At 38.9% G+C, this 16,461-nt stretch overlaps 2 protein-coding genes and 1 long non-coding RNA gene across 3 annotated transcripts; all 3 read left to right on the top strand.

Moving 5' to 3' along the window:
- The first annotated feature begins 2,191 nt into the window (after nucleotides 1-2,191).
- On the top strand, nucleotides 2,192-8,784 carry ubox5 (U-box domain containing 5). The gene is made up of 7 exons (XM_080037181.1): nucleotides 2,192-2,275; nucleotides 3,261-3,324; nucleotides 4,165-4,266; nucleotides 4,776-5,536; nucleotides 6,008-6,627; nucleotides 6,717-6,902; nucleotides 7,568-8,784. Exons 2-7 carry the CDS (start codon nucleotides 3,271-3,273, stop codon nucleotides 7,786-7,788), a joined length of 1,944 nt encoding a protein of 647 aa, XP_079893307.1. The 5' UTR covers nucleotides 2,192-2,275; nucleotides 3,261-3,270; the 3' UTR covers nucleotides 7,789-8,784.
- Nucleotides 8,785-10,181: 1,397 nt separating this feature from the next.
- On the top strand, nucleotides 10,182-11,286 carry avp (arginine vasopressin; the record flags this gene model as incomplete). Its single annotated transcript, XM_080051151.1, has 3 exons — nucleotides 10,182-10,304; nucleotides 10,851-11,055; nucleotides 11,150-11,286. The coding sequence occupies exons 1-3, from the start codon at nucleotides 10,185-10,187 to the stop codon at nucleotides 11,284-11,286; spliced, it is 462 nt and encodes a 153-aa protein (XP_079907277.1). The 5' UTR covers nucleotides 10,182-10,184.
- A 2,232-nt stretch (nucleotides 11,287-13,518) lies between these two features.
- On the top strand, nucleotides 13,519-15,058 carry LOC307267333. Its single transcript, XR_013845396.1, has 3 exons — nucleotides 13,519-13,660; nucleotides 14,046-14,163; nucleotides 14,359-15,058. It is a non-coding gene; the product is annotated as an uncharacterized lncRNA (long non-coding RNA).
- Nucleotides 15,059-16,461: the final 1,403 nt, after the last annotated feature.

The raw sequence follows: 16,461 nt of genomic DNA, 5'->3' as shown, positions 1-16,461 counted from the left end.
TGTGTGTGTGTGTGTGTGTGTGTGTGTGTGTGTGTGTGTGTGTGTGTATGTGTGAGAGAGAGAGAGAGAGAGTGGATGTGTGCATGTGTGTACACATGAAAAGCTTCAGCTTATGAGATTGAAGATAGAGGGACTAGTTGCAATACAGCAAGTGAAGATATATTAAGAGCAAAGGGATTTCTTTGGAGAGGAGGCTTTAAGTAGGCTATAGCAAGATGTACATCAAAGCCTGATAAAAGGGCAGTGAGGCTGAACATTCAAACTGAAGGAGTCTGTATATGCTGGCAGAACTGGACTTTCTCAGTATAGTTCCTTAAAGGCCTACTTCACCGGTTTGAATATGAAGGTGTATTGAATTCTGAGATCCTATGTAGTATAAATGTGCAAAAAAAAAAAAAATCGGTTCATCCTAGCCTGAGAAAAGGCAGAAAGAGTGTTTTTTTAACCCTATATTTCTCTTTCTCGTGACATCACAGAAAGAGAAATATAGGGTTAAAAAAAACGTAATTTGTAAATATTACTGTGATGTCACAGTAAAAGACATCACAGTAATATTTACAAAGTACGTTTTTTTTAACCCTGTATTTCTCTTTCTGTGATGTCACGAGAAAGAGAGATATAGGGTTAAAAAAACACTCTTTCTGCCTTTTCTCAGGCTAGGATGAACCGATTTCAATTTTTTTCGCACATTTATACTACATAGGATCTCAGAATTCAATACACCTTCATATTCAAACCGGTGAAGTAGGCCTTTAAGACAAAGCAGGGAAGAAGGAAGTTTAAAAAAGATATACTGTATATCAGAACTGTGGAGAGTCTGCCTCTTTAAAGGGAGCATTCAGGCCAACTGCACTAGTGTCCTACACACATGTTATGATGTACTGTACAGTAGACTCAGATGTGAATATCATGGCTTTTATATGTGTTGTTTATGCCAGCATACAAAGATGTTGCTCAAGAATATTAACTTATCTCTAAGGTATTACATAGTATTATCATGTTTATTACTGTTATTATATTATGGTGAACTGACAGAGAAAATATGTGCCATTTGAGCTTTCCTTTATGTGTTTTCTTTTATTTATTTAATTATTTATTTATTTTTTACTGTGTAGATAGCCTATTGGCCTACCATAGTGGTGCAATCATAGCAACCCTGTCCAAAAAAAATGATGTTCCTTTTGATGTAGGTGATAAATGTAGTAACAGTATTGCATTGTTTAGAGAACCAAATGCTACCAATTTTATACATGTTTCAGATTTATTTGTTTGCATTTATGTTATTAGTACTGTTCTGGCTTGATTGAAAAACCACCCCTTTGTTAAACTTCAGCAGAACTAATAAAGTTATGTGAATAATTCAGCATCTTTGTGTCATCGAGCAAACCATTTTTCCTGTTGTTTACACTATCTGTGTGAGGATTTCATTGTGAACGGTTTTGATTGTAGGCTCAGGACCCCTTAATGAATAAATCTCAGGTACCCTGAGATGTCTAACGATCACTATTTTTCTCTTTGCTTCTATGTTTTATATTTGCTGTTAAATACTGAAATAAGTTCATTACTAATTTTTGGAAATTATTATTAAATGTTTTAGAAATGTTGACTAAACGGTATTTTAGGCTGAAAAAGTAGAATGAAGATAGTGGGCACTGAAATTGTTTAAGGCAAAGTGTCACCAAATAGCGTGTGAGTAAATCATTAATTCAAAGAAGTCCCTGCGAACAGCACAAATATTTCTGAGGTGTCCTTGAATATGGCAAGATGCAGGGTTGCATAAGCAAACCATGACCTTTTTGAGGAAGATGATTCACTTTCATATAGAAATTTTAATGAACATGAAAAAAAGGATAGCATGTCATAATATGAATATAAGATGGATGAAAATAAATAAGAAAACCCTAGGCCTAGATTGTAGGCAGTTAGTAAAAAGTTAAAATAAAGTAATAAAGCATCACAAGTCTCCACACTTTTTTATTAGTTAATAACCAAAAACGTTTTACCTCGCAAACGTATATTTAAGTGGACAAACAATTCAATTTCGCCTATACACTGTACAGGTGTTGCCATATACATATTGGTGCTGTTGCACTATTATACTATCTTGGTACTTTATATATCCATGGTTGCACCGCACATTTGAAGCTTGTCCCTCTTCGGCTTCCCTACTCTCGCTACTTGCGCGGCTATGCTAGCCTTGGAGCTAGTAGCTACCTTTTAAGTTGGTCAGAGGAGGAGCGAGGAGGCATAGTGAGTGAAAAAACGACCAGGCCAAGTAAGATATTTCTGCTTAAGTCCTTTAAGCTAAGGTTTTAACATTGTCAGTCTGGTTAAGCTTTAGCAAGACATGCTAGCCAGCATTGTAGTATTGCAGAGTTTTAAGTGATAAATTCAGGTTGTCTGTTGTGTCTGGTCAGTGGTTCAGTCCATAAATATATTAACTTCACTATCAGACATGGAAATATTCAAATAGATCAGCAGAATATCCTTACCTTTGAACAGCTAGAACTAGCCTATATAGGTTAGGCAAGGGTCCTACCACTAGCAATTAATGAGAGCTATTCTTTAGTCACTGCTTGGTGAAATTCGGCACTACTCGTCTTTTTTTAACAGTTCTCATTCACTTTAGTGTGAGGAGGACCAACCCAATATTTACGTTTATGTAGTCAAGAGTTGAGTGTCTCAGCAACTGAGACACAAAAACTTGTCCTTCAAAGATAATTTTTTTGTAAAAAATAATGACTAAGGAAAGATTAAAATGTCAAACTCTTGTAGGCCATGTTGATTTACTCAATTGGTCAATGGTTAATCAGAATTTTATTTTTATGAACTATTGGATTAATTAACTAATAATTAGTTAAGCACTAACCGTAGCAGCCACACACATTGAACAGTGTGCTTCATGGGTATTACATTTTTGTGTATAGTTGGCTAAATGTAAAAAAAAGTCCCCATCTTCCTTTTGCACCATTATTACAGTTTGTCCTTGAACTGTGAGAAATATTGGTTGTGGAGGCGAAATTGGTTAATCAGTGTGTGAAAGTAATTTTGTTATGAGGTGATGTGAAAGGACTAATATGTGAAAGGACAACACAACTGTTTGCTTTATGCTAATGCAGGACAGCGTTTTCTATCAATGTGAGTCATTGTAAACAGTCATTCACTGAAGGCCTTATATTGCCTTGACCCATTATGTTCTATAGTATATGTGACGCATGGGAACATGTAGAGCTCTAAACTCAGTTTGTTTCTTTTCACAGGTTGGAGAATATGGTCGTGAATCTGTGTCTGCCACACTTTTGTACAACGGCTAAATGCAACAAGGTGTGACACATTTAAGTGACCTGTCATGTAACTTTGCATTCATCAAGCAATTTTTTTATTTTACGTGTATAATGCCTTCCTCAGTTCTTTGTAATAAACAGCTGCAACACCTAGGTGACATGTGACATAAAAAAACATAAACCCTACTTTTTTACACTCAAGCACTGTCTTATGAGAGTACCACGATTCACGATATTTTCCTTTTTGAAAAAGTAGAAAGACAGAAAGAAAGAAAATAGGTCCAATGTTTGTTTAGATGAAAATGGACATAAAAAAGCACATGATGGAGGTGGAGGGCACTATGTACTTCAGATGGATGTGGATGACCAAGTGTTGGGTGGGAGACTGACCTTGTCGTGTTCTTTTTATTTGTATTTATACATCAAGAGATGTTCACCCACTCCTTCAAGAGTTCTTTACTCCTATTTTTAATCCTCCTCTACCTTTTCAACATCGTCTTTCATATGGAGACCTCCCCACCCATGTGATGTAATACAGTTTCCTGTAGCACATCGTTTATTTTAACTGGAATACGGTTGCTCTGTTCAAGTTTTTGAATTAACACTTATTTATATCACTTATTTATATACTTACGCACTGAACATTTTGGAAGTAACCAAATTAATTGGACAAAACCATGCGGTTTGCCAAAATTAAATTAACCATTCTGCATTTAGGAGCATAGGAGGTGTGTATGCTGGCATTTTGTTCTGGTTTCTTGTCTATAAATATTCCGTAAAATAAGTTTTGAAAATTATATTCTGCAACTTCTCTTTTATTTTTTATTTTCAATCTTTCACCTCACACTGTAAATACCTACTTTATATGTCTCAACTTAAGCTGTGTGCGGATGGCTACGATGTCACAAACCTTGTGTCAGCTGACCCTGCTCTCAGGAGGCGGGGCTTCAAGCTTGAGTACTTCCTACGTCCACCTGTACAGGTAAGATGGGGCTGACTTAAGTTCCTGAAAGTTGCATGAGAAGATTTATACCACTATCAAAGTAAATATGCCCGATGACAATAACACATTATACAGTATATTAAGGAAGAATAGCTTATTCTTTTCTTGCAGTGTTTTATCTATTTAGATATTTTTCTATCTCCTTTATATTTCTACTACGAGGCTGGTGTGTGCCCAAGGCAAAATTCTTGTTGAACACCAATTATGCGCTGAATATCTTCTTACCCGATCCGCTACCTGGACGTACAGAGTGAGCGCTGGAAAACAGGCTCTCTAAACTGTTATCTAAAAAAGGGGGGGCCACCATAGCTAGCCACATGCCCATTTACAAAGCCTAGGCTGTGTATTAACACCAGATTTTTTTCTCATCGCACAGAGTACGGACAGGTAGTGGATCGTGAGGAGTTAATTACCGATTTTGACTTAAAAAGAATATTAATACCTTTAATTAATAAAGTCCATTCCATTTTTTCCTCCATTCTTCTCAGGTGACATTGACGTTTGGCTTCCAGGTGGAGCTGTGGCGGGTTGATGTGGAGCTATGGCCCTGGGGTATGGACCTAGGACAGAGCTGCAAGAGGCTGGAGATCAGCACCTGCTCCGATCGGCTTCCCTCCCAGCATTCTGGTCAAGGCCATCAACAGGTTCAGCCAAAGGAACAAAGGCAGATTCCTGTAAAGGAGCAGGATGTACAGGACAGAGGAAAGCAACAAGCGCCTGACGGTAACTCTTGGCGGAGTAAAGGCCACCAGTGGAGTCGTCAGGCCAAACAGTGCGGTGAACAGGCTCCGGATGAGTCTCAACATAAAGGCCATGCACTCAAGTCTCATTCCAACACTGAATCCAGCAGTCATGAGCCAGATTTTAAACTGGTAGGCCGTTGCGAACTTAGGGAGGACACCAAAGTCTGTTTCACACGTTCAAATTTTAGTCCCCGGCCCCCGTTCCTCTCCCCGCTGCCTCCGCAACCCGCAAACTGTGGGCAAGAGGACCTGTGGAGCCGCGGCCTGCTCTCATTGGGCGCTGTGACACAACTTCGTGTGACTGTGCCATTTGGCGGTGCAGCTTCTGCTCAGGGGCTCAAGACGTTGGTGGTGTGGGGACAACCTGCTCGCTGCTGCCCCGCAGAGGAAGTGGAGAGGATTAGAAGAGTCCACGAGGCCAGCGAGAGACGGCTGCCACAGCCTGGGGTTTTTGCCCCTTCTGTCAGTCAGAAAAAAACACCACTGCAAGGAACCTCATCTCTAAGGTATGGGTTTTAAGAAGCATGAAAATAGAATTTCTCCTCTATCCAGGGCAGGAAATTGAAATATGTTCCGGAGGTATTTCGGACCATTTCCAGGCTAATTTTATCAAATGTTGGGAAATACCTTGTTTCCTCTATGAGGGTGTTGCCAGGGTATAAGAGTTAAGACTTTTAAAGACCTTTTTAATGAAATTTAGAATGAAACATAATTACAACTGCACTCTCATACAAGTTTAAAGGATATAATGGAGGATCAGATTCAGTATGGATTCGAGTTGTGTGTGTAGGAAAGTACTACGGATGCCTAGCTGTCCATTTTCAAATGAAGGGCAATTTCGTTTTTTCAGGGGCATTTTTTTGAATGTCCTACCCTGCTTCAAGCTCCTATTTGTTTGAAATAAGATTGATTTCGGATACATTTTCTTGCAATATTGCTTATTATCTTTTGGCTTTTTTCCCCCCGTCTCACTCCAGCAATCTTTCTGCTGTCCCAGAAGATTTCCTCGACCCGATCACAGCGGAGGTAATGCTGCTACCCATGCTGCTGCCTAGTGGTGTGTCAGTGGACCACAGCACTCTGGAGGAGCACCAGAAGAGGGAAGCCACCTGGGGTCGCACCCCCAACGACCCCTTCACTGGTGTCCCGTTTACTTCTACCTCCAAGCCTCTTCCCAACCCCCCGCTGAAAAGCCGCATCGACCACTTTGTCCTGCAGAGAGGGATGATGAGGAGGGATGGGATGTTAGGAGGACAAGGGGAGGCAGATAATCCACAGGCGTCAAGACTTGTTTCCCTCAGGGTAGAGGGACGGTCCCACAACTCTCTGTGTCTAAGTGAAAGCTCATTAAGCAACACTGTTATTCAATACAATGCTTGCACCACAAACATGAATATACAAAAAGAAGAATCTGGATCAGGACATTCATCAGGTAATGGTAATCACACGTCCAACTCCCGGCTTCTTACTACAGATAGCAAATCGGAGTTGGAGGGAAGAAAGAAACGGGGAATTTCCAAAGAGTCAGCAGAAGGTTTGACAGCTGGGGAGCAACTACTACCTCAAACAAAAAGACCAAGGAACGATGCAGTTTCAGGTGAGTGCAATATGTAGTGTTAGACATAAGATCCTAAAAACATCTCTAGGGTTTTTCTTCCTGCTGACTTGTCACCAATGTGTCTTCAGCCCCCAGCTGCAGCTCTCATGAGGAGCGTTTGTCAGCCAGCCTGGATGAAGCCCTCTTCTCTGCCCTGCAAGGTCGACCCTCCTTCACTTCAAACCTGTCCCAGCCGAGACAGGTTATTCCTGACTCTGAACCATTAAGCACCTCACAGCCCTGTCAGACTGCAGGCCCTCCAAGCACGTCGACAGGTAAGGTTTTGAAGTCCACTAAAATAATCCTCCCAAAATTCTGAGTGTCCAAAGACACTTCCCTCTGCAAGTGTAAATGTGCATAGTGAGTATTGTTCTTCGTACTGTAAAGCTGCCTTAAGACTGAATTTAAAAACCCCAGGCCTCTAATTGATATATATTTGATGCAGCAGAGGGGTCAAGGCAGGGTGGGAAATTAGCACCCGCCACCCGCCAATGGCGGGTATTTTTTCAAATTGGCGCTCGTGTTCCGTTAGCATCACTATTAGCAGTTAGCAGCTTTTCCCACCTCTTCTACAGTCTACGAGTAGTGCAATTCAAAATGTTATGCAGTGCTTGAAAAAGGTGGCAGGTAAAAAATAAAAGTGACTGGTAAAATTTGGCATCCACCCGCCACTGTGGCAGGTGGGCAAAAAAGTTAATTTCCCACCCTGGGTCAAGGCAAATGTCAAACTAGTTGGCTTAACTTCCAGCAAGGGACTGCTATCGCCAATCAAGTGTGTGTAAAGCAAAACCAAAGACTAAATTTATAAGAAAAGAAACTCCGGAAATGCACTGAAAAACAAACAATTATTAATAACTGTGTAGGGGTTTTAGAATGTGTTACTGATGTCTGCAGTTATATCAGTTCATTTGATGAATTCTCCCTCACATTTGTTTGCAAGGTGAGAAGACGTGCTCTGCGTGTTCCTGTTCGGTCTCCGTCTACTCCAAATGTTCCATCTACCGTCTAACCTGCAGTCACTTGCTCTGCCGTTCCTGCCTGCGCGGGGAATCACAACCACTGAACACTGATACTATAGTCAACAAAACATCCAATCCTATCTTGTGTCCCGCCTGCCAAAGCACCACCCCTCGGAGTGACATCATACGCGTCCATCACTGACAGATAAAGGAAAAAGGAAAACACACAAGTTTGTGCTCCGGATGTTCTGATGTGGCAATGTTGAACTCAAAAAGTGAACAAAAATAAACATTTCCATATGAGTGTACTGCATTTATTTATTGTGTTCTAGGTTTGACAATACCTCCTTCCCGTCCTTCATAGAATATCTGCGTCTACGCGTCACACTAAATGTCGATGGATGTTCGATGATGTAACAATGGCTCTGAAGACTTAAATTCTGCTAAACAATTTTCCAATTATACCAGAGCCTTTTTCATTACATGATACCGCACTGATTTTTTTATTTTGTGATTTTGATAACTGTTTTGTTACGCTACAACATCACCTTGCTCCCTAGGTGTTGTAAGGTACAAAGGACAGATAGAAAACCAATCGAAAAAAGAAAAAAGTAATTAAATAATATTGTTCGTGCCCCTCCCACCCCCTCTCCATGTCTTTTCATTTAGCATTGAATTGTTATTGCAGCCTTGGGTCTGCAGCTTTTGTACAGACCCTGGATGTGTAGAAGTGGTAAGGATGCTCAAAAGAAAAGTTTGGAGGACAGAAGTACTATGAGCAAGAGGCCAGAAGAAACACGTCAGAAATCGATTTGACCCAAGGCTGTGTGGTCATTGTAGGGAAACGTAAAGGGTCGTCCTTAGCCTTCTCCTTTTTCTGTTGGTGTCTTAAGTGGATAAAAGCAGAATATGTTATAAGAAGTTATTTAAAAAAATTATGTACTACCTTGCTTATACATTTTTGATTTGTTTGAACTATCCTGCCATGAATTCCTGCAATTAAAAATGTTTATAAGATGGTATTAACAATCAGAATTTGGTTTAATTTGGCTACATTTCTGTTTTGCTGCCTATATCACCCACTAGGTTCTTTATCAATTTTTTAAAACTTTTTTTAATAAATGTTTTTAATACAATTCTTCCTTTAAGATCCTTCTGTTTTATGGAGAAAAAAAATGCGTACACGCCCTCCAAACTGTCTTCTACCACATGTTCCTTTTCTACCTCTTAACACTTCACCCTAATTACCTCCTTATGAGTATGTTACTGCATATATACTAAAGGGTTAAACCGACCAACGTCTGGACAAAATGTATTTTATTGGGCTTCGCAATCACAAACAGCATAATTTAAATGTCAGTTTCCCTGACAGCGTCGAGCTTAACCAAGGTCATGATCCTGTATCCGCTCAGTTCAAGCAAAGACAGCAATCAGATGTTCTGCATGTGAAATGGAGAACATCAGTTTCACCGTTTTAGTTAAGTGTTAGATAAAGCGAATACATTATATTAAGTTAAACTGTATTAGAGTAATATTAACTACTGTCACCTAGTGCCAAATTGCTTGATTGACATATGCACTCACTACACACACAATCTTTGGTTCCGCTGTTAGATCTGATGCATATATTTCTGCTTTATATGGCGAAATGTAAAAACTCTTATATTATTTATGTAACATTTTCATTTTAAAATTCTTTATTATCAGGAGTTGTTTTTGTGAGAAGAAATGTTTTTAAATCATTTTGTCCAACATTTATTTCATATTGTGATGCAAAGCTTTTGAATTTCTTCAAGGATCAAGCTGAAATGCTGTGATGCTAATTAAAGAACTCCTTCACACCTTAACCTGCTGCCTATGATGCTCAGTTTATGTCTACTTGGTAATCAGCATCACAACAGCTAATAAGTGAGATACAACCCTAAGCATGCAACAAGGCTCAAAGGGGAATAATCAACCTCAGATATTTATGTTTATTTCAAATGCTAATTTTGTTGTGCTCATTAATAGATTTGAATCACAGCAGGAGGATAATGTGTGTGATCCTGAGGTTGTCATGATAATTGCATCTTTGCCTTCAGAAGTGAGAAATGTCTCTGTCCTGCAATGATAAGCTTGACAGCTCGATGGTGCATGCTCCTCATGAAATGTTCCTAATCAGAGAGCTTGATTGCAGTAAATCTGATTAGTTGTCCACAATTAGTTGTTCATGTTATGCCATTTTTAGTGTGTGCCCTCTTACCGCCCAACCTGCAGGCTGAAATTATTCAGAAAAGTTATTCCAAATAAGTGTGGTGCTGTCTTGAATACAGAAATGGCATCTTCTGCACTCATTGCTGTTTTCTTGAGTACATTTGTTAGATGGCACACATCTGATGCAGAGCCATATCTGCTGCGACCTCTGGCGCATGTGCCGCACGCACGCTGGTGGCCTTCGGGCGCGCGCGCGTGTGGACAGCAGAACAGCACCACGCTTACGTCAGATACGAGTGTCAACCCCTTTGTTAAATCATGTCCATCTGCTTATAAGTGAGAAATCGGTCGGAACATCTGTCAGACATCCACCCAGGCGGCGGACATTCAACACCAGCAGCAGCGATGCCTTACTCCTTGTTTCCCCTGTGCGTCCTGGGACTCATCGCCCTCTCCTCCGCCTGTTACATCCAGAACTGCCCCCGAGGAGGGAAACGAGCGCTGCCGGAGACCGGGATAAGACAAGTGAGTACCATTGCCATATTTTTTTAATTCTCGGTTTAGACATTTCCCATGCTGCATTTGTGTCTATTCTAATAATAGCCTACTTAAAGTAATTACCTACGATGAGGGACATTTTAAGTAGGTCTAAAAGTTAAATGTAAACATTTTTTATTAGATCATATTTAATATAATTGGCTTAGTGTTTTGGTTTTAGATGCGTACATTTGTGTAATTTATAATTTTAGGTAATGTAACTTACAAAAAAAGGATAATGGTATGATTCTCTTCATTTTTTTGTTGTTGTGTCGAGACAGTTAAACACATTCGAAATTCACACAGATGTTTACAACCATACCATGCCTGTCACCAATGATGTTGAGAGGAAGCATCCGAACATTCAAGACTCCCAGAATAAATATTCCTGCAATTTTTATTAGAAGAAAAAAAACATCAGTGTAACACTGGACATTGTGGACAATTCCAAAATAAAAGTGAAAACGTTCAAATAATAATAATTAAGCCAACTTATTGATGATTAATGCTTAAATCTATCCAATTCTCTACCAGTGCATGTCGTGTGGCCCCAGAGACAGAGGACGCTGCGTCGGCCCCAGTATCTGCTGCGGAGAGGGCCTCGGCTGCCTGATGGGTGCCCAAGAAACAGCTCACTGTGTGGAGGAGAACTACCTGCTCACCCCGTGCCAAGCAGGAGGGAGACCCTGTGGATCGGAAGGAGGACGCTGTGCTGCTTCGGGACTCTGCTGTAACTCGGGTACAGTCTGGTTTTATTGTATTGGTTCAAGTGAATATGGGTTTGTTCTGTAGGCATAGTTTGAAAAGAGTTATTTCCTCTCCTCCCCCCTCAGAGAGCTGTACACTGGACTCGGACTGCCTGGGAGAGACTGAGGCCTCAGGTCCGGCCAGCAGCTCTGCAGGGAGCTCGCCGGCTGAGATGCTGCTGCGCCTGCTACATGTGGCCACCAGGGGGCAGACTCAGTACTGATACTGTTGTCTTTGAGGGGCTCCTCTGATCCTCCAAGGGCTGGAAGTGCAGAATGACGATCATCCCTATTCTATTATAAGCCTTCAGATTTGAACCCTGTACCAATAAAATGCCAAGTCAAGCTTTGTTCTCACGTAAGCTCTACTGCTGTGATATCTCTGTATGTGTAGACAGTGTACAGTCACAGAAGCCTTATTAATTGGCTATTTTTAATCCAAAACCCTTGGGGAGAGAAATTGAGATAATTGGTACGAAAAAGTAGACTTCATGTTTTTTTCCCACTTTAGAAATGTATATATTAGTGAAAATACTGTACACAAACTTGTATTCTATATGAGAGAATAAAAAACTCCTCAGAGCTTCATTTGAAACAAGTGAGATATAGCAGAAAAACACTGTAAATAAGTCAGATTAGATTTATGGTTGCTGCAAACATCCATGTAAAACAGCCGAATGACAATGCTTGAGCAGTTATTTTTTGTGTGGTAGAAATATAATTGTATATTGAAAATGTGAGAAAAATACAGAATGTATCACTGCCAAAAAAAAGTCCTGTTGTCTGTTCTATTATTGCCACACCCAATTAATTAGACCTCCATTAGACGATACAACTTGCATGTTGTGTACAAAAATGGGAGTGAGAGTGACAGGAATGCATTGTTGCCTAACATGGATAACTAGATAAGAATTCTGCTTACCATCATATTCGTTTGTGCGTAATTGAAAGCTGATGTTCATGCCAGGACTGCATGTGATGGCAGTTTGTCAGTACTTTGATCCAGATCCAGCTGGACCGGGGTGCAGGACCGCCCTAATTATGACAGTTGCTTGTTTTGACTGGCTCAATATCTGTGTGGCAATATTGCATGAACTCATTTGACTGCTCAGACTCAGGTCACGTTGCAAAACCTGTGTCTGATTTGGAATCACATATGAAAGGGATCCAATGTCTGAATTGAAAAGATCAGATTCCATGATTTATGCGGTTCACACCGTCATGAAAACACAATTGGGCTGCTGTCTAAACATCACTCTGGTCTTGTTTGTGGAAACGTAAAACCTCTCTGTCTGGCAAGAAATTGGCAGCAAAAAGACAGATGTCTTTCTTTATACCTTCCTTCCTTCCCTATTTCTTTAAAGCTGTCAATCATTTTGATAATGCATTCAAGGTGCCAAACCCAACAAAAGTGGCTTATTTTTAAATCCGGATTTTACTTGAAAAATAAAAACATGTCAGAGAGCTTCAAGCTTTACAGTACTCCATGAACAGTATGTGAAACTAGCTCAGCCAGGAGGAAGACACAATGAGGCTTGGGATTTGAAGGCTTTATATGGGATCATGTATTTGGTGTTGCTGGCTCACAAGTAAATAGCAACCCAAACATAAAACAGACACGTGTTTGGTTTGTCGGTTTTGACAGTTACAACACAACCTACTTTCCCAGTTTCAAATATACACCCAAGAAGTCTGTGCATAATTTTTGCTACCAGAAAATTCCCATGAGTTTAATTGTTTTTTTTATCGTTGCACGGTCAGGTAAATTGCACAACATAGCAAAAGAAGCTTGTGAGCCACACCTGATCTCTTCTGTGTAACCTCTGCAGTAGAAGGCGACATACTGTCATCAGATCCATTTTTTGTCAACATGGATCAATTTAATTTAGCACCTGTAATATGTTGCACTCGAGGACTGTGTTGCCAAATGTCAAGATTTCATTTCTCCTCATCTGTAAATACAGTTTTAGCTCTTACTTCCACATATTCAAGTGTTTGAAGTGCACTGATTCAAGGATTATTCCCATGATCAATACTCCAAACTGCTGCCTACATAGTTTCAAAAGCTCTAATCACTAACTAACTTATTTCTCCCTTTCCTTTTTATACAAATGTTTAATGATCTGAATCTCTTTGCTTAAACAAACATTTGAATCTAATGACATTTGATCGTAACTGTTCAATGGTGACCTCTTGCCTATGTGCGTCATGCCAGAGCTATCAATCAAATTAGATCCCGTTTAAAGGGTGGCTATTAAACCTGTCGGGGCCTGTCTAAGTGGAGCATACCTGTACCACACAATCATCCAGCACCCGAAGTTTGAACAAAGGAGTTGTCTTCAAAATGAAAGTAAGCCTTGATTTGTTGTTGGTGCACAGGTGTATGTGTGTGTGTGGGTATGTGTGTGTGTGTGTGTGTGTGTGTGTGTGGGTATGGGTGGGTGGGTGGTTGGGTGTGTGTATGTGTGAGCATTGAGTGCAAGTATTTAAATGCTAAGCTCACACTTCCTCGCCTTATATGCTCTGACACCATGGATCGGAAAGTTGCATTACTGATTTGTGTCTGTGTGTGTGCTTTGGCCATCACCTTCACTGAAGGTAAGGACCCTATTTTCATGATAAATAGGCTACTCATGTTGAAAGCAAACCCAAAGCGTGTTTATCTGTACCTACCTGTACATGCTCTTACATAAATATACAATTTTCTCTGTATGGTGCAAACTTTTAAAAATGTATTTTGTGTTGTAAGCAGTTATTGATTTGCTTTTACTAACATAAGCTTATAACATTTAAATTATTATGTGCAGGTGTCGTAGGAAACGCTTTACATCCTAATATTTTAGGGAAAATAATAAACCTGTTCCAACAGGAGAACTGTCATCTAACTATCAATTAAAGTAGCAGTAGTCAATTGCCATTTTATGTTATTCAATATTTTGTCTATATACCATTTTTATAATGGATCTTAACCCCCTCATTGCAGCTGGCATCCCAAAATGCTGCATCAGTACAAATCAGCAAATCCCTAAACGTGTGCTGCGGAAGGTCTATAGATGGGAGGTGCAGCAAAGCAGCGGTGCCTGTGACATCTCTGCACTGATGTAAGTGACATTAACAAATCAATTCATTCAGTTTTAATTTTCTTTATTATCTTATTTTTACTGTCTTAAACTTTGTATGAAAAGTAGAAGTTAAAAAGAAATTGTCTCCTCAGTCTGCTTTAACTTATTATATATGAAGGGTAGCCTATATGGTAGATTTTTTTATGTAAATTTCCTTTTTCCATTGTTTTACAGTCTGCATATAAGGAACCAGAAGCCCATCTGTGCTCATCCAAAGTTGAAGAGAAACCTCATAAGCCTTCAGCAGAAGATGAGGCGAAACAAGCTGAAAGCAATGTACTAAGATTGTGTGTGTTTTCTGAAGTCGGTGTTTCAAGAGCTTGTGTCATATAGTCATGGTTGTTTTTTTCTTGATTTGTTTTTTTAACCAATTATGCCAAATATCCAAAATATAAAGAGGTACTTTTGCGTGAGTATTTCCCATTTTCTACTATGTTGTACATCTACCCTGCCTTATTTCAGGTGGAACTATTATACTGCTGCTTAAAAAATATATATATATGATCAGATATACAATCTGATGCATTGTTTTAGATTAAACAGTATATGATCTAAAATGATCTCCACTTAAGCTGTTTGCAAAATTCAAGTACTTCTTACAAGTTAACGCATGGATAGAAATGTTCCTATAACAAGATGACACACGGGCCATTCTGCCTTATGAGTACTTTTACTCTATATTTTGTTTGGTAATCCTTGCTACGCACTTTTCTTTCGTAAATTTTTTATCAAAGGGATTTTACTTATAGTTAAGTATTTTTAAAGTGCATTATTGCTACTTTACTTTAGGTAGATTATAGAAATATTTCTTGCACCACTGCATTTAAAAAATTTTTTGTATAAAATAAATAAATAAAATATCTGTTCAATGTGATTACTGTGTTGTTGTTTTTCCGTGTTATTTACATGTGCTTTTAGAGTAGTGGGGATTGTCTAGCAATAGTCAAACTATCAACAATAGTGAATTTAGGATACAATGGTGCTCGTGGCAAATAATATTTTGTTATTTGAGAAAGACACAGGTCCAATGAATTAATAATGTGTTCGTTGTTTTCTTGCTAGCCGCCTATCACTAGTGATAAACTTGTTAGGATCAACACTGGGCATCAGAAGACACTCATGAAAATCAAGCTAAAACTGAATTAAATTTGTTTATGGTAATAACTTCTCACATCTGAGTTCTTTGTCAAAAACTATTTGTAGAAGCACTTGATGATAAAAGGATGGAGGATTTTAATAGATTTTTTTAAATAGACAATTGCACATATTTCAACCTTATTATATTTTATTGTAAATACTGTACTTATATTCTTTAAGATGCCTTTTACTTATGTTCTTTAGGTTGATATTATTTCAATGTTTATTGTGTGCATGGTCTGACCACAAATTCCTCATATATGAGAAAACCAATTCTGATTTTGAACCTTATCCCCACTTTCATCTCACAGAGACAAGCTGCTGCAAACAGCAGGGGCTGTAAAACGTTCTGGAAAATTTCACTGAGCTGATTGATTGGATTTATTTGGTTTCATTCCAAAGTGAGTGATCCTCTTATAAAATGTAGGACAGAGGGGAAATAAGCTAATCAGAAGCATTTTACCTGTACTCGTGTTACTGAGGTTTTTTTCTACGTACGTTGTGTATATTTTTTTAATATGCTCATTTTACTTATTTTTTTATGTAAGTCTTGTAAATGCATTAAAGACAATCTTCAACAGAGCAGAAACATTTGATCCCTATTGTACAAAGCTATGTTTAAATCTGATTTGTTTGAGCTTTAAGCATTTTAAAGCTGTAAAGAAAAATTTTTGATTAGTTTGAGATTTTTTTGCTTAAAAAAATATCATAAAATTATACTGGATGGTTGTCTACTAAATACGTCTTGTTGTGAGGATGGAATCTCATACATTTTGACTAATAGGTATTAGGTTTTTCAGTGTTTACTTTTAATGAAAGTAAATCGTGTACAGTGAAATCCATTTTCTCATATAGTTCAACTGTCTCTTGATCACACCTGACCCAAAACATTGACCCATGTATTGTAGAGCAGTGAAAATCAACATTTAAATCGAGACTGAAAAAGATTACCTATCATGAAATGCTGATCAACTGCTTTTAGTATTCTGTTGCATGTAGAATGCAATAGTCAATGCGGAAAAGTGAGAAAATTAATCCATTTGCCAAAGGGCTCTTATCTTTCACCACACCAGTATCCAATAGTCCAATAGTTTAAAAATCTAAAAATCCATTAAAATAGCAAACCAGTGTTACAAAAGA

Source organism: Ammodytes marinus, assembly GCF_949987685.1.
Source record: "Ammodytes marinus genome assembly, chromosome: 2".
Classification (NCBI taxonomy): Eukaryota; Metazoa; Chordata; class Actinopteri; order Uranoscopiformes; family Ammodytidae; genus Ammodytes; species Ammodytes marinus.
This window is presented reverse-complemented; position numbering and strand designations above follow the sequence as displayed.